The sequence below is a fragment of the Acanthaster planci genome, linkage group LG20, assembly GCF_054643075.1.
Source record: "Acanthaster planci isolate LZ-2023a linkage group LG20, COTS_SCS, whole genome shotgun sequence".
In the NCBI taxonomy this organism is placed as follows: Eukaryota; Metazoa; Echinodermata; class Asteroidea; order Valvatida; family Acanthasteridae; genus Acanthaster; species Acanthaster planci.
Genome location: NC_141796.1, coordinates 4,830,126 through 4,848,664, shown reverse-complemented (window position 1 = coordinate 4,848,664; position 18,539 = coordinate 4,830,126). Strand labels below are relative to the sequence as shown.

General features: G+C 42.5%; 1 protein-coding gene across 2 annotated transcripts in view; it reads right to left on the bottom strand.

Annotated features, from left to right (window-relative positions):
- LOC110978045 (uncharacterized) overlaps positions 1-18,082 on the bottom strand; it is a 31,943-nt gene extending 13,861 nt beyond the window's left edge. The window contains exons 1-3 of one of the 2 annotated variants that reach the window (XM_022232685.2): positions 17,131-18,082; positions 1,836-2,102; positions 548-729 (exon numbers count right to left, since the gene is read on the bottom strand). In XM_022232685.2, coding sequence (XP_022088377.2) covers positions 548-729; positions 1,836-2,102; positions 17,131-17,605 — 924 coding nt within the window. In that variant the 5' untranslated portion in view covers positions 17,606-18,082. Of the gene's footprint in view, positions 1-547; positions 730-1,835; positions 2,103-8,546; positions 8,912-17,130 lie in introns of those variants that run through there. The other variant, XM_022232686.2, reaches the window with a different exon arrangement.
- Between the last annotated feature and the right edge of the window lie 457 nt (positions 18,083-18,539).

Below are 18,539 nucleotides of genomic sequence, written 5' to 3'. Positions count from 1 at the left end.
GTTGTCATTAATAAACGGAGGAAATTGGGGCCAGGGAAGCTGATAGCTTTGGCAGTATTTGCAGTTTAAAGAGACTCAGTCAAACTTAATCTTGGTACAACGAAGCGGTTGCATTGCATTCAGAGCTTGTTTTGCGCCAGAGGGCGCTTTGTTACTGCCAATTACTAGTTCCGCGTTAGTAATATAGACAATAGACTTTCTTTTGTGTTTTTGACGTATTTGATAAAGGCAACAATGCGTTTCCATTTGAGACTCATACTGGCTAATAGTGCGGTAATGGGGAAACAAAAGTCAGATCTCGTTGGTTCGATGGCTTGTGAGGACCACATTGATAAGTATCATTGATTCTAAACCTAATCATATTCACAGACAAGCCAAAGTGTCCGTTGTACATTATTTAACTGGTTTGCGACACAATAACCGATCACTAAGAGAGGGCTAAATAACAGGGACCAGACTAAAATACAGGGAATTCTGAGAGCCTACTGTAGAAAGATTTCGAGAAGAATTGTATATGCTTCATGCAAAAAAATGAAAGGTCGTTTACCTGGACTCTTGCCTCTGTCAAGTCGCATCGGAGTGCTAGCTGTTCCCGGCAGTAGACGTCTGGGTAGTGAGTCTTCTGGAAGACTTTCTCCATCTCTTCTAACTGATAGCTGGTGAAGGTGGTCCTGTTGCGACGCTTCTTCCTCTTGGTGGCACCGTCCTCTTCTGCGTCCCCGTTTGATCCTGCGAAGAAACAGAAGCCCGGTAATTTGAATGATATGCCTAATGAAAGGGTCTCTACAAAGCAATTTTTTAAATAAAAACTGCACGTTTATGTCTCAGTTAAGCTCATTTCCAATTTTGTTTTACCACTGTAAAGAAATTTTGCCACCGTTTTAGTTTTATACCAATGAGTATTTCCGTATTCATGAGCAAAACTGTGATGTCATCCCGGGAAGAAAACTTCACTCTTACATTAGTTTGTGCACCAGAAACTACAGAATGTTTTAAATTTGACAAACCTTAAATTTCTTTTCTTTGGGGATTCATATTTGTGTAAATAGAACACAGCGACATCCTGTCTAAACTTAAGTTCGGACAGGATGCTGTTCATTTTTGTTGCATTAGAACGGAGACCAAGCAGTCTACAATGAATGAATGTTGGACTCCTGGGCTCTGAATCTACAAAGTAAACATACATCTCGTTGTTAGCCCCAAAGCATGACATGCATTGGCCCAAACTATTCGTTATGCACTTTTGACCAACACGGTTGCACTGCGAGGCTTATTTTCGTCACCAAAAACTGTACGATTTCCAGAAGTAAAACCCGTGTTTCCAGCTATAGTTTCCTCTATCTTAATAACCATACAGTAAAACTAAGTATGGGTTTTAGACTTGCACTGACGTTGTGTTAACTGATGTGAAAGTGTGGACGCGTATGCCTTAAAGTGAACACCTTGACGAGCCGACTGCAGTAATGCTCGATGAGGATTTTTTTTTCCTGAAGGACAACGCTACATTTTATGTTGGAGAGGCACAATACTCTAAGGTAAATTTACTGATAACTCTTGGCCTAAGCAACCCGTTAAGTATTTAACTGCAGATTGACCAACGTGTGTGTCGTTCGCTCACTCAGAGCGCCTTGTAGTCCTTAGGTTTTGTACAAGATATTCGATTTGACCGTTGAAAACGCACTACGTTTTCCTCAGTTGTTCTCAAAGCGGTCAATTCAAGTTTTTCGACCATGAAACTGTTCAGCGGAATTAGCCAGTCTTGTAGAATGAAATCAAAACGAATAATGCATTACACCTTTAACATGATGCATCAGAAGCAAACTGTTAATACGTACCCAACTTGTTGGACGAGCCTGAGTCGGAGTCATTGCCATGGTTATCCTTAACATTCTCGATTTGTCCTTTCTCTGACTTGGCGAAGGTGTCCTTGTCGGCTCCCGCTGCCGCAGGAGGCATTTTCTCGGACTTGATGAGTTTCGGTTTGGCTGCTGTTGTGAGAAGACCGGGGCTGCGCTGCATCGGTGCTGTGGGGGTCATTCGCTCGATGTCGGCTCGGTAGTCCGCTCGCCGCTCATAATCGCTACTGTTTGGCGAAACGGATTCTGGACAGAAGAAAAAACGGAGGAAATAATACACATGCACTTTCCTTTGTAAGACTACTTACGTGCACGCAAATGAAATTGATAACCGACACGAAAAAAAATATTAAGAAAATTAAAAATCAATCACGGGTGCTCTTGCTTCCGTTAAATCCGCTGCATGCTTGTCTTCAGGAGTCACCCTCCCGCTTTCACCTTCCTGATGACGAACAGAGCATACTGTGCGGAACGTCGAGTGTTCACCATCAGTTCTTCTCAGAACCACACACTCATAAAAGAGTTCCTCTACATGGTGCAAACGCAAGCCTAACCTAATTTATAAAAAAAAATTCACAGCACCTCGCTATCAGTTGATTGAAGAGCGCCCTCTTTAATGTAGCTATAGAAACAGAAGAAATGAATACCAAGTCCGCAAAGTGGCAGATTGGGCCATGTGTTCTATAATCACACCAAACATGCCATGGGAACTTGACCCAACCAGCAGATTCGTTAGACAGTTAGAACCCACCACTTTAATGACTGCATTTAAGAACTGGGGCAGACATGAAATTCATATGCTCGCAGACAGGCTTTTGGATTATTAAGCACATTTATGATAGCGGTAATTGACGCTGTATGTAAATACTTTCCACGTGAAAAATCACATTATTGATTCATGGAGCATGACGTTGAAGACAACCTACTTCATTCATGTTTCGGTGAGCTATCCAAACAGATGTTCAACTGTATTATAAGACTGTAATTGTGTAGGCCTATATACACATTGCTTTAGGATTAAGTAAAGTGGACATGTGACTGAGTCAATTCTAATACATGTGATATACAACTTGCGATCGTTTGAATTTCACAATTCGATCGAGTAAATAGACGAATTCTGGCAGAGCAACTGCAGTAAACGAAAAATGAAACAAAACAAAAAGGCAAAATAAATAAATAAACAAATAAATAGACTAATTCAAATGGCATCATTACAGCAGCTTCTCATCCTACTCGTTAACATTTAGGCCTAATGGGGCCAGCAAATTAAACATTGAAAATTATAACGAGTCAAAAAGTTATTTCATTGCATTTCATTCCCGTGGATAAACATTAAATACAAATCTGAAGGTATGTAGCGTAAACTATCGTTGCACATATAGCACAGCTTTGCTTGTCATTGTTTGGATTGTATTGACTTCTGCGTGGCAGAATACAATTAAACCCGTCAAAATGGAAGGAAAAACGGGCGGACTACCGCACACACGTGTATTAAGTGCATAGGACGTGGTGTTTTATAAAACTGCACTACGGAGATCAGATGTGTGGATATGGTGGAATTCTCTGGACGAGTTGGGAGTCATTCTGACTGGGAATTGGACATTAATTGTTCGCTTACTTCGCAGGTAACTTTCGATGTGACGATAATTTATTACAAACATGCTGATTTCAATTTTTACACAAAACGTTTAGAGCCTCAAAACCACACTTCTGCGATATAGTGATTTGATATGACTAAGTCAGTGTGGTCGTTTCCAAACTCAGGTCAATAAGCACTACGCTAATACTGCAATGGTAACGCGTAAAAGGCAATTCCTGTTTTAAAACTGTGTTTCATGACTTTCCTCAGAACACGGACTCATTGATCCGAACTGAAGATTACATGTGCACACTGCATCCACCGCATGTTAAGTGATAATAACGTCCAACATACTAGCTAACTCTATGCCATGAGCGTAAATCCCGGGGGTGGGCTATGGAACCATCCCCCCACTTTTTCGTGGTTCAAAAAAATTAAAGCAGATTGCGGTGAATGTTTTTAACTTTTTAACAACCAAAATGTTGAAATTCAGTAGCACTCAATGAGGGACACAGCCAAATCGGACCATAATTGGACAAGTGACTGAGTACAACTTACAGCGCAGCTTTTGGAATGTACTGAGTCAGTCAGTCAGTCACATAGATCAAGGTGGCAATAAGCAAACTGCGATGTAGTGGATGGGATATCAGAGACAAAAATGAAGGAGAAATTCTTTTTCTAGGGGATAAGAGAAACTTAAGAATGCGTCCAGCACGCTAACTGCCCGCCCAGGCCAGCTGCGCCGACCTTGCGCTGCGGCTAGCTGACGGTGAGGCAAAACATTAACACGACCGCACTAGGAAGAACACTGATGTCCTTGGGCAACTCAGCACGTGCATCTCTGCAAAGACATGGGCGATTAGATAAATCTCCTGCCACTACACAAACTTCCCGCAGTGGGTGAGAACGCCGCCTGGCTCCGGCCTGTCTGGGAAGGCAGTGACAGGTGGGAGCTAAGGGGCATTGTCGCTGAAACAATTACGACTGTGACTCGGGCACCAAAAAAGTGCTAGATAAGAGAATAAATCAGGATGCTTTAAAGGGGAAATGCAAAGCCTCGCAAGGAATCGGGCAGACATCCCCAGGTAATGTAATCAAAGCTTTCGACACACAGGGAATTGAACACAAGAATGAGGAAATTTTTTTTTTTTTTAATTTATGTAAGTCTTTCTTGCAATGAAACTAAGGATTCCACAAAAGTATCCTAGGCACTGCAGGCAGTGCAGCTCGAAAGCCTGAAGAAACCTGTAGAGAAGAGACAATGAGAAGACGTTACAGTTTGTGTAAACGGTGTGGTCAATCTGGCCATGGAGCTATAAAACGGACCTGGCGTACATGTAGGTTTTAGTTCAGCTTTCAGTCCCAGCAGCGGCACAATTATTCATTAAGACAATCAAGCCATGATCGAACACTAGCACAGAGGAGAAGTCTAATTTGATATAATTTTTGAGCTCGGGAACAGTAATAATTGCGAGACTCGCCCAAATGGCAGCAACGTAAATATACAAACTAGACGGTTCGGGAAGGACATTACTATGGAACGCCAAAGAGGCAAAAACGAGGAGGCAACACGTCAAGCGTTCTTCGACATCGATCGATCGTTCCCCTACATCTATCTCTTTTGATCGATGAAAAAAGAGCGATGGAAGAAGAGTTACGACATAAGTGCGATGAAGAAAGACCGATGAAGCTACATCGACGCTAACGTTACGCAACCCCTTCCAGTACCAAATAAAGCAAGTCGTGTTCTCCAGGCTGTAACCATAGCCCCCCAACACTCAAGGCCACCCGTGTTCATTACCCGTCAGTCTGGTAGACCCTACACAAAAATATCATTTCGATTTCCCCCTGGATGGAATGCTAGTTCGTTATGGGTTGCTCTCTAACCATTGGGCACCCATTTTTACTCCTAACGGCCCGAATTTTATTTTCCACACTAATAACACCCGGTAGAACCGGCGGAACTATTTTGTCATTCATTTGACCTAGATACCTGGCTATGCACTTCCAAACACATTATTTCCTTCTGAATTTAAAAGATCTCAATCTCATTTCATATTTGTCAACTTGTTTCAATTGCCTCCCACGATCTCAATGGAAGCGTGGATGAGTCACAGTAAGTCCAGTACATTGTATTATGCACAGTTTACTATTTTCATTCCTGATCCCTTGAGACTCCAAGCTAACAACGACGGTGTCGAAAATAACCAAAAAAAATGTGCATATTGTTAAGCGCAACAAAGAGAGCGTATTACAATCCCCTCCGTCTCATCGATCCTAAAAGACTTTCGCCCCGGACGTTTAGAGAAGACTTCGTAGATTTTCGTAGCATTTGGACTACAAGCTCTGGGCATCATCGTTTGACCGATGGGTGAGCAAGTGAGGATTAAACTGGTATTATTGCAAATGAAAAAAAAAAAGAAGTAAAACCTGAAAAATTATTTGGCAGCCTATAAACGTTACGATTAAAATTAACTAGGCTCAATTGTATTGTGATACATGTGAAGCATAATCCTTAACCAAGGAAATTACACTGTTACGTTGTAGCCTTAGATGATATAATTTCCTTTTTGGAGGGTGTCACGCAATTTTCAGAAATAACAAAGAATACTTGCCTTTGGCAGCTTCAAGAGGGTTGACTTTTTTAATAGCATCTGACACAATCGTTCCGCCGGAATATTATTAGTGGGGAAAATAAAATTCGAGTCATTAGGAGTAAGCATGGGTGCCCACAGTGGCTAGTTTGAGGGAGCGACCCATAACGAACTAGCATCCCATCCAGGGGAAAATAAAAAAATTCTTAGTGGTTTTGCGACAAAGAAACTTAGATATAAACACCCACCTGACAACCCAATTGGCTCAGACCAGACTGACGGCTAATGAACACAGGCGGCCTTGAGTGCTGGTGGGCTATGGTTACAGAGAACACGTGCTTAATTTAGTATTGGAAGGGGTTGTGTAACGTTGGCATTGCTGTAACTTCGTCAGTCTTTCGTCATCAGTCTTTCGTCATCACACTTGTGATGTAAGGGAACGAGGGGAACGATCTATCGATATCGAAGAACGATCGATGTTTTGCCTCCAAGTTTTTGCTCTTTGGCGTTCCATACATTACTGTGGTCTGGCACTGATCCTGTACCCAGATTGGTCCACAGCAAAAGATATCTGGTTTGTTGACTGCAATTAAACTAAGGTACTCATTTCATCGACATTTTCTAAAATTCTCAGACATCAATGTTCGTTATATCATGGTTATACAATGTGCCGTATCGCACGAAAGAACAGTGTTGCCAACGGGCCAAATAAACGATTTGCTTAACCCATCACATCGTTGGACAAAACGCTTGTTTCCACTGTAAACAATTTACAGGCTTTTCTTCCATAATAATGGGAATACAATCTACAATTGAGATTTTATGACAACCTGAAAATGCATGTTCAACTACGGCAGACTCGCTGCTTCAGCCATGCCCCAGCCTAAGTGCGGACACAGAGGCAAAAAATTACTCCGTGCTAAAAAAAAGCCATGCCCGGTTTTCATTTGCAAACACTGTGCTTTGCATGGCTCGTGAAATCACTAAATTAAATTAGGATCGGCTGTCGCTTGCCACGTGTGCATCATTAACTTTAATTCTTGTTGATACGATTTTGGCAGGTACATACCTGGGGGAAGAAGCGAAAATGAATGTCGTAGTTCTCTTCGCCTGACACAGTTAGGCCATTGCCTAATGGGCAGGTCGGAATATCGTACGAACATCAGTGTACATGTATCAGGACGTAGCAAATTCGGGGTCGTTATTTAGCGGTTAATAACAAACTTTGGCCATGGCATATGACGAGATAAACAGTGCTTGATAAACAGTGCTTGATCTCTGACGGTTATTTTTTTAACTTTTGCAAGCGGAATCCATGCTGACTTGTTTTCTCTCTGATCGCTGATAAGATTACGTATGAAATCACACACATGCATAACGTTTATGTTTTTGTTGTTGTTTGCTTTTTCTTTTGAGAAAAGAAAAACCTGCTCAATTCTCACGCTCGAAATATCTCTCCCCTACCCCGTCTTGAACGTTAACCCCGTTCAGCTTGGCGGTGTTTGTTATTATTAGCTGTTGAATGCACCAGGAACGCCAGGGATATGACTCTTGCTTTACCTCAAAGGGGGACCATACAGCATCACGTTGCCCTGCCAGCCCGAATGAGACGAGTCAGCACGCAGCGTGCGTCGCCGCACGCGGTCGTGGGCTAACATCGCTAAGCGCGCGGCATGCGACCACAGCCACCAGCCGCTCGCGATGAGGTACCCCGCAGATTCCTATAATTGAATACTCCACCGGGGTGGGCCCAAATATGACATCGGCAAGCCTCCATCCGTGAATGAAGAAATGTCAGTGGGCACGTACAAAATCCTTACTTACGAAATGACCCAGAGGTAGTCTGTATACAAGCGTTTTAATTCGTCGTGACTGGCAAGACAGCAGCCAAAATGCATATGGCTTGGATTACGCGATTTGGTATTATGTGCAATGTTAAGGTTGTATATTCCAGCCTGCTGAGAGCTAAATCATAAAACATGGCTCCATTTGTGATATTGAATACAAGAGGTGTCGTGCTGCATTCCAAACACGGCTGGATTTATTGTGACAGATTACTATGGTTAAATAAGTCCTATGTAAATCATGAAGTTTTGCAGGATCATTGAGTGACAATAACCAAAACCCGGCATTCAAGAAGTAGCGAGCGGCCATGGCGGGTAAGAAATACTCAGGACATTTCAACGTCCTACGGCCACAACTATCATGATTATCGACCGACGAGGCGATTCCATTTCTGCCATTGAACCGTCCCTAATGATCCACCCATTGAGATGAACATGATGAAATCTCTTCCCTGGCAAATTCAAACTTAGATTGGGGGACACTAAATTGAGAAAACTTTCAATCACGATTACACGTTAGTATTACTGAAGCAAAGTTAAGCGCACACGTCGAGAACAGATTGATTCTTCTCTCGATCGCAACCACGCTCGTTATGTAATGCACGCTGGACGTTCAGCAGACTATTTACAAGACATGACCATATTAAAATACATTATGACTACACAGTCTTACGTGAAGTTGTCAACGGGTGATAACAGGAGTAGTCTCCGCGATGGAGCCCAAGGTACTGGCTTGAATCCATGCAGTATAAGCGCAGGTGTCTGGCCTGTGAGGACGAAAAACACGGACCGTCTTCTCCATGACAACAACGCGGCTCAACTTCCACGTCAATCCACCGACCCAAGGTATGATCCATAACACACACAGAGAGCAACTTATTATCGCCAAAGTAATGAAAACAGGCTCCCTAACATTTATAATTGGGGTCCAAATATGAGAGACGTGGACACTGTGCGAACATCTGGGGACGAAAGACCAAGAGAAGCGGGCAGCATATGCAACTCACGCGGAACAACAGTCAGAACAACTAGCACATTGTTTATCAAGGTCGAGATGTTGCGATACCGTGGACCGGAAACCATCCCCTGACCATGTGTGCTTGTTAATTTACGCGGAAGGTGTCAGTTTCCAGAGGGCTCTAATTGGCTGAAGCGACCACATGACATGTCATGGTTGTCATCCAGTATTTTGATTGGCTCAATGAGATCATGCCGTATTGTTTTTCCTACTGTCCACTTTCTAGAAGCGCATGCACGCCTTGCGTCATTATTGTAAGCCTAACCCTACGCGCTGTGTTAATTAGGAAGAACTGTGATCGGACAACCAACCAACCACAGTGTACAATCATTTCAAGGTCTACAGTCATGGAATGTCCCTTCACTACGCAGACAAAACAAAGATGGCATACCAAGAATTGGGAACATGTGTGAAGCACATTTCAATTAAAGAGATCTTGACTGATACATAATTATCTCAAACAGACGTCCCTAGCGTAAATTCACTCAAAGCAGCATGAGATGGTTCACACATTGTAGAGGGCTCACACCACACCTCGACAGATGTCATGCCACGAACACAGGGGTTTAAAGAGAACGTAGTTGTCTTCAGATTGATCAAAGTGATTTCCAAGCATTTACAGCAGGCGACTGGTTTCTACTTCGGAGGTGTATACTGAGCAGAACCACTGTGGTACACCTGGTAGTTTTTGAACCATCACAAATGCTGTGATGCGCGGGAAAGGTCCTCTTTACTCTCAAGACTCAAGGAGTGCTTTATCCTTTGAATCATAACGATTTTTATCGTTTATGCTGATTTGCCTTCAAGCAAACGTGGACGGTCAATTTTTTTATTTAGTTCATAAATAACAAAGGGAATGACAATATGACTCCGTTATAAGTTCGCTTTAACATTAAGTTCGAAAAGAAAAGGCTCGAACTTGCCGTTTTGGGATCTCACATTATATCCACGAGATAAATAAAGACACGTCATGGTCTAACTCAAAGGCTAGGTATTGTTGCACGCCTGCCAATCATGATGCAAGGAGAAAACCCTCTTACTTTTGCCTGTCTAACTCCTGCAGTAAAATACTAAAATATTACCAAGTCTGATCTAGCACGAGGAAGTCACGATCGATTACCGGTGCGCGCCTGATCAGTGTTAATTAGGAGCAGCAGCGAGAATTGACGGGGAGACAACCCCGTGTCAAAACTCGTTGGACCGGTGGCTTGTCAGGCCCAACACGCCCAGCGGAAAGCGGCCCTGACTGCTGTATAATGATGCTGAGTCGCTCCCACATAGTGACAATCCAACCGCTAATTGAAAACAACTTGTGAGCATTGAATGAGTGAACAAACTTCGTAATGAACTCAGTTTATTCGGTTGTCATATAACAGTGCAGTGCCACATCGACAATTGTAAGCACCGCCTCTGAACGTGGAGTGTGGAAACAACACACGGGAATACTAGCCGAAATAAACCTAAAAATGACATTGACAACATCCTCTGAAAAGGTCAAAGTTTTGCAAAGAACGTCTGATACATTTATTTTTATTCCAGTTTTACTTTACTTGAAACATTCGAACTTAATGGACATGGTGACATCTTTGTCACATTGTTATCTCAATACATCCACTACTTACACCGATTTTTGTGGCACATTTGATGTTCATCAGCCCAGCTCATTTTTTCCACTAAAATCGCCCCACTGCACAATAAAACCTTGACAAATGTCACGCACTTTCAAAGGAGTCCATCCTAAACCTACAATTTCTTCAAAATATTTTGAAAAACAAGGCTCCCAACAACGACGACAAAAAGAAATTCTTGAATTTTTGTCTCCCTTGGTGGTGCCCGCTCCGTCACCAGATCCAGCAGCGGGCAAACAACAACAACCGGCCCCGTGGAATGTTATGAGAGGACGGCCTGTAATATCTTGGCTACACGCTATAAGAGTTGGCGGGGGGCCCGGCCTGTTGGACCAGAAAAAGTAGGAAAATAGTACAGTGCACTTTATCACTCACTTGCAACGAAAAGGATGGGAGTTCAGATCTAAACTGCAGTTGAGCGTGAGATTTTGGTGCAAGGGAAATATTGGTCACGAAGGGGATGAAGTGTCTGCAATCGTGACATTTTTCCGACTGTGTACTGCATGACTGCTCAGCTCCATTTTTTTCCGTGTAAAACGCACATGTCCGTAAATCTGGAACCGCGGACACAGGCTTTGTGAAGTAGAACCTGACGAGATTTTGGATGAGGTGCAGAACAATAAAATCACAATAAAATCTCTTTCGAAGCGTCACTGTATAATAAAGTTTGCTGAGTAATAGATTAAGAAAACATTCAGCTGTTGGAAGCTTGCCAGCGCAGCCTCTCTTCTGAACCACCCTATTGTAAATATTCTGGCATATAGGTAAGGGTCGAAGACAAGGCGTTAAATATAAGACCAAATATAAGCCCAATTAGACACGTGACTTTGACATATTTTACTGAACAAAGCTTGTTGAGATTACATTTTTTACTGAACAATCCTTTTTGAGATTACATATTTTCCTGAACAATGATTATTGGGATTACATATCTTACTCAACAGAGCATTTTCAGATTACATATTTTTTAGTGAACGATGCTCTTTGAGATTACGTAAGCTCCCTTATTTTCTAGCAAAGCCTAATCTTCCCCAACTTTTCCTCTTCTTGTGTATAAAAATTAACTTAAAACGAAAACTTGAAATGCCAATTTTCGTTTGAAAATTGAAAACAGACATCCCCCCCTAAAATTTAGAAGATCGGCTCTTCTTCTTTTCAGAAACGATTTTCAGGGTAATAATATTACTAAACATGACATTTAAATTACATTTTCCTTTAAACACATAACAGCAAGCAATCTGATCTTTGGCAACCTCAAAGAAAATTAACTTATCCATTGTAGTGTGTATTTGCAACTGTTTAGATCATCCCTTCTCCCAAGCAGATGGCAAAATGTCCAACTTTCTTATCACGACATTGTATTTAAGCTTGAAGGTCGCCTTCTGTACCTTTTGCACTATGGGACGATGAGTCGAGCATCAAAGGTCTAAACTTCCCAGGATGCAAAGCAGCTGGTAACCGGCTCTTCGGATTGTGGCAATATGGTACGTGACACAAATGGTCGAATTAATGTATTTAAAATTCAAGGCAAGTTTTCATACTTCCATGACTGAGGAAAACCTTTGAAAACAACGAAAGGATTATTTGAGGATGAGGTAATAAGAGTTAGAGCAGATGACTCCACCAACATCTGATGAGGTATATCAATGGATGTAACAGCCAGAAGAAATATTTCTAAATCTATTTCGATCCAGTTTTATTTTCACTTTTTTATTCTAACGATAAATAAAAAAAATTAACACGTGCTCACACACAAGTAAAAATCACAATTGCGAACGTTATTCCCTTAAAATATACACTCTCTCGTGTACTCAGTCTTACTCCAGAGCTGAATGACAATCCAATAAGCCTTTTTTACTGAAACTAGAAAACAACCACAGCTGACTGAATGTACTGAGGCTGGACCGAAACGACATTGTGCACAACTTATTGGTGGCAATAAAACAGGTGGACACCATTTTGTTTGCCCAATAGTGGAAAAAAATCAGATTACACGCCTTGGAAACTATCAAAAAATTTACGTTCACTTCAAAAAAGAACTTTTCTTAGACTTCATAGGAAACCTGCTATGATTTTCCACGCGTGTTTTGGCGAACTGTTTATCGCGCAACGAAAATCGTTGAACAACGATGCGGACGCGCGATGTTGAAATAGAAAAAGGCGACCGACTCGTCAACCGACCTATCGTGGATATTCGAGAACACTGTATTATTCACTTCTGTTTGTAGACTTCCCCACAAGCATCCAAATCCTTGTGAAGTTTCCTACATTTCCTTGGCATCGTTTTGCATATTGATAATCACTTTGTACTGACAATGACATGAACTGACTCTTGCAGAATAACAGACGGTTGTTCGCTGCATCCAAAAATACAGGGGACATTCTGGACATAAACGGCATAATATTTGTAGATGGTGGCTACCGGCCGTATATTATATTGATAAGGCAGGGAACTAGATTGACGCCTGTTTTGTGAACAAAATAATGACATCCATATGGGGCTGTTATTAATAAAGTATACATATAGGCAACGTACATGTACGTATATTGCGTGCACTAAAAAACATACGGGGAGAGGAACCCTAACCAATGCAGGCAGAGTGAGTCGTTAAATTTTAAAGCTCAATGCCAATCGACTTCAGGACAAAAAAGGAAGAAAAGGAAACATAATGGTTACCCATGATAATTGGGGGGGTAGAGATGGCAGCGCCCCCTATTGTCAGTCCAATCTTACAATCATTAGACTGTTGTCACGTGAAAGAATAAAGAAACCCAGACTCTCTATCGTGGTGACAGATGCGATAGTTATAGACCGGCACGACATCAAAGAGAGACTTCGTAATTTCAAACCTACCGACTCGTGACAAAACCTCGTAGTTGCGATTCAAGACGTTTGACGACTGGAAAACTGTTTGGGATTAAACCATACAGCAGCGTATGTTTAGGGAAACTAAAGTAACGACTCCCATTTTTTTTCGGCTGACATGAGCGGCAGTCGTCGGGTGACTAACGTAATACTGCAATTTTTAGTTTGATTCGATATAGAACTTGCCCTGTGAGGCTGTGATTTGTTGCGTTAAAGGTTGGTTCACACTACAGGCGAATATGAGACCGATGTGAATTGACGTCACAAGAGATTAGCAGCAAATTTTGCCCGAGTTGAAGCGCATTCAACTTTGCGAATTAACAGCGCCAATTCATGTATTTGACCTCACACGTCACAAATACACTTGCGTTTGCGTTCGCTTTCGTGCCAAGTGTGAATCTGCCTTTTGCAGTTGGCAATCTGTTACAAATAATGTTTTATTTCAAAGTGAACTAATTAAGTTCACTTTTTTTCAACAAGACTATTTTTCACAAGACTAATTCAGTTGATCAGAATGCATCACAATTGCTCACAAATGAATCTGAATTTTCATACAGCACGCTTGACAAGTTAGTAAAAACCATGAGCACATAACTCGTTTGATTCCGTTTGATACCGTATTGTCTCCACTCGTGGGATAGCTCTTCCGCATTTACCTGCCTGGCAGAAGAATGATACAACTTTTGAGGGAAGGAAATAATCCAACCTCATGAAGATTATCACGATACAAACTTTGTGAAAACTCACCACATTTCTCTCATTCTTTTTAGTTTTGTGTCAGGAAATCTCTCCGCTTACAGTGTGACGTGCCAATCGCTGAAAATTGCCAAAGCCTTCTTCGACAATTCCCATCACAGGAGCATACGAGAAACCTGGAAACTTAATCCAGTGCTTCCGGAAATAGAGACTCCTGACTCTCCGCGGAGCGTCTCAGGTTGAAAAGTGCAGTTGAGCTTGAGAAGTTTTCAACGGTGTGGATGCGACAGTTTCAACGAGACCGGCAGCATTTGATTTCCGAAAGGTAACGCCATTGTTAACGTGTAAGTACATGCGAAAGTTTGCACAAAATGCATTGTGGCCCTATGTTTCTTCGAGAGACTTTACTGCGTTGCTTAAGCATTTCTAGTCTGTGACAAACAGCAATACAGATACAGCTTTTCCCAACTAAGTTCTTTGAACACTGTCCCTACTCTAAACGTGTGCTTCGCTAATAAGAACGCTCGAGAGAGAGAAAAAAAGAAAATCAGGTATGCAATTTCCCGTTCATATCTCATTGTGGTATGTCGTCGAAACGTGAGGATTTCAAGGAATTGAAGCAAACTTTCGGCAGGAATTCCGCCTCACTGAGCAACTGCAATTCTGTTCCATGTCATGAGCGGGTTGTACAAGGCGGCGTGGTGAAGTCTATTTTCTTCAAATCGAGTTAGACAGTGTAGTGCATTTGCTTGCGACTGGCTCATGTTGTCTATTTCTGAAGGTACACAAACCGCCAGTCTGGCTGCCTTAGAGACAGTGCCAACATGAGTACCTGTAAAGTTAGCACACCTGGGGTGACCACTGATTCTCAAAAACAAAAGACAAACAGTTAAGCGGACAAGAAGAAAACATCGTCTTTTTACCATATCTACCATACCCCATCTGATTCAAAACACCCAGCAGGAAGCTGTTGCAGTCACGCATTTTCCCTCCAGGTTTCCATCACATGTCCCCTATCTAATCAACAAATGACAAGAAGTCAACAAGCAACCCACACTTTGACGACTATACCAATACAGGTTCTTTCCCTTTTGCCATGAGGATCTACATTTTAGGCTGTTTTGACTATTAATAGGCCAACCTTTGGTAACAGCGAACCATGCGTTTGCCAGATGTCAAGTGCTAATACTGTGAAGAAAAAAATGTTATTTTTTTCCTTCTGTCACTTTGCACCGAACAGTATAATGACATGAGACAGCGAGGCTGGGTTATGGCAGAGAGTTCCCCGTGCATATGGTGTTAAGGGGGAAGAACTCGGCGCAAGTTGTATGTCCGTATGTACAGCTTGGAGTTGGCATGGAGTAAGATTACTAAATTTCACTGGCGACGAACGTAGATGAGTGCTATTCAATTAGAAGGAACGACATCTTGAAAAGGCATTACTGCCGTCTATAACAAGAGCCTTCGCGAACAATAATAATATGATCCAATGATGGCGAAAGTCATCGCTGAAATTCACGGCTGGTTGATTCATTATCTCAGTGTATGGTATGATAATAATAACGGGACACTTTTTATGAAGAATATTAGTAGTTGGAAAGGGCATTCAAATTACATATAGTATCAATGTTTACGTATAATTATAAGAAACACAATTATTGCCACCCGTGTGCGCGTATCCGCCCGAAAAACTGCCAATATGTACATTTATGGGGTGAGTCAGGTTTAGTTGGCATAGCAGTGTTTTTCCTTGACCTTCCACCGTCGTGACCCGAGTTCGAGTCCCACCCAAGCTGACACATGGATTGCATTGGCTGCCCCAGTTTGATTCCGCGGGTTTCTTTGAATATTTAACTAGTGATTTCCGACGCCTCCATTATAACGCAGCCTGTCTTCATTGTCTTGTCTGAAGTTGTCTCCACCTGTTTACTCAGCCTGGTGAGCTGACAGTCTGCGGGCTCACTTTGCAAAGCCTTAACATCTGAGGAATCGTTGCTTTTACCATGGCTTCATTTTACCGGAAATAACTGGATATACACTCGACAAAAAGTCTTTCCCCGACTCCCCCCCCCCAAGCAGTGATACATTCTTGTCAAACCTTCTGAGCAAGCTTCAAAAATCGACCGCCCCCGAAAGCCATGGGAGAAAGGGCTCCATTTACAGACAAAACTATCGTAGAAATCACAGAAAGAGTGTTGATAACATTACGAGTAGGTAAAATTCTTCCAATGCCATCACAATGGCCAATTTAAGTTTTTAATGAACAAACACACCACCCTTGCTCCTTCTAGAAACAAAGAAATTCTCACAGGCACAAGTAAAACATACTATGAACAGAAAGCGAACGTGTACTGTTCTAGTAAAGAGCCGCCATATGCACGGAATACGTTGTTCCAGCAAAGAGTTGAGAGATGACTTCACAATTACAGCGCGACAAGTACAAGTGGCGCGGTAACTTATCTGCCTGTTCTGCACGCTGTATACAATTTTACACACGCGATCTCCACTGATGTGTTCAAATTAATATAAACACGATAAACACCACACTTACGGTTTCCTGTGGATTTGCCTGTTAATTGACAATGTCACGTGACTGACAATAATTGTTAGGCCTATGGGTGGTTCTCCAAGGTATAAAATGTACAATTTCAAGTTTTACCAGGTCTTTCTAGCGCCAGTCATGCCAGTCTGTAGATATTTGATAACGTAAACAAAGCACATCTTTCACCTAACTCCCTTGCCAAAAAAATTCATGACCACTACTATTTTATTTAGTACTTTACAACATCCTCCATATATTTTCAAAACAGATGTTGCTGGAAAATCAGCATGGAAATACAACCCCAACCATGATTGTGAAATGTGTTGCCCAGAAGCAACGGCCTCAAACACAACAAATTTGTGCCAATGTCAGATCGTTTGTTGTCTTCTTATCCGGGGGATGATGCAAAGGCAATACATGAAAGAGTTAACAATGTGACCCCAGTAAAATATAAGTGATTTGTCTTTTCATCTCCCCATTTAAGTTTTCAAATTTTTTTTCGTTTACCTTTGATGGACCCATTAGACCCTGGACTTTTCTCAGGCAGATCTAGCATATCTTGACAGCGCTGTGGCACCCTTTGTGTTCCGGGTTTTGTCCGAAGATATGTCTCTTGTCTCGTCCCTTTTCCCAGAATACCGTCAATCGTGTGCTGGGCCACTGCAAATCCAGACGGCCTCTGTAGAAAGTGCTGGCAGTCCAGACGGGACAAACATGTACTATCGGCATCGTCGTCACCACAGCCTGGGTTGGAGGAGGGGGAAGCACCGGCCGAACTCGGCGCCTCATTGACGCTTGCCTTATCCCCGGATAGACACGCCATCATCCCATTGAGTCGTCCAAGCGCTGATGCGCTGACCATGTACGAGCGGTTGGAAGCGCCTCCCGGAGGAGTGTCTAGCAGGGTTGTATAGACTGGAGCTTGCCCTGAAGAGTTATAGTAATGCTCCATTCTGCTGTAGCTCTGCGACAGGGAATTCATTGCAGCTACAGTCGTCTTTCCAAAGGAAGCGAGGAGCAAGAATCAGACGCAAGTTCAAGTTGTGGTTTGAATGTTTATACAGTACCACGAAGAAATAAAGCCAGACTCGCCATGGTAAAAATAACCTAATGGATACTGTATGTGTATAACTTCAAAGTAAGTAGGCACCCGTGTCTTGCATATTCCTTTCTCGAGCAAGCAGTCAGTGGTGCAATTCGGCTGCAGCAGAATACAAATACAACATGAAACTGTTGACCGTAGGTCAGCGACCGACTGTTTCTTTGCAGTTTGCTATAGCGCTAGAGTAGAGGTATTTCTGTTCTTGCTTCTGAATCAGGAGTCAGGGTTGCCAAAACTCGGTGTCTCCTGTGCTTTTTATTACAACTTCTGGATCAAACGTCTAAGAAACATTGGAGAGAAAACAGCTGTTTACGGGTCTCGACATACCATGCGACCGCGCATGTAATAAACAGGATATCTTCAATGATCGTCTGCAAACCAATGAATGAATAACAGGTCAACCAATCCGACCTTGGATAAGATTACAGTCCCTGGATACCAGCTGCACGTCACCCAATCATAGACCTTGATCTAGAGGGCCTTGGGGCGGCTTGCGCGGCACGACCAAAAGATCCAGGCAGACCCCTTGGGCCTGTGGGGCCTTTCATGTGGACCGGACAGCGCAAATTATTTTTCCATGGACGCGATTTGAAATAGGGGATTTTGAGAAAGTATTTGGGCTTTAAAGGTGCCCTGCCGAGAGAGTAGCGAACAGCTAGACTTTACGACGAGTTGGTGGGTAGCTTCGGGGTTCGGGTGGAGGTGCAATCCCGCGTGTTCGCCAAGGGATAAGACGTAAGGGTGGAGGAAAGCCACACGTTTTAAAGGAGTTCTATGGTCGTATTCCTGTTGAAAGGAACAAATTGTAATTGTT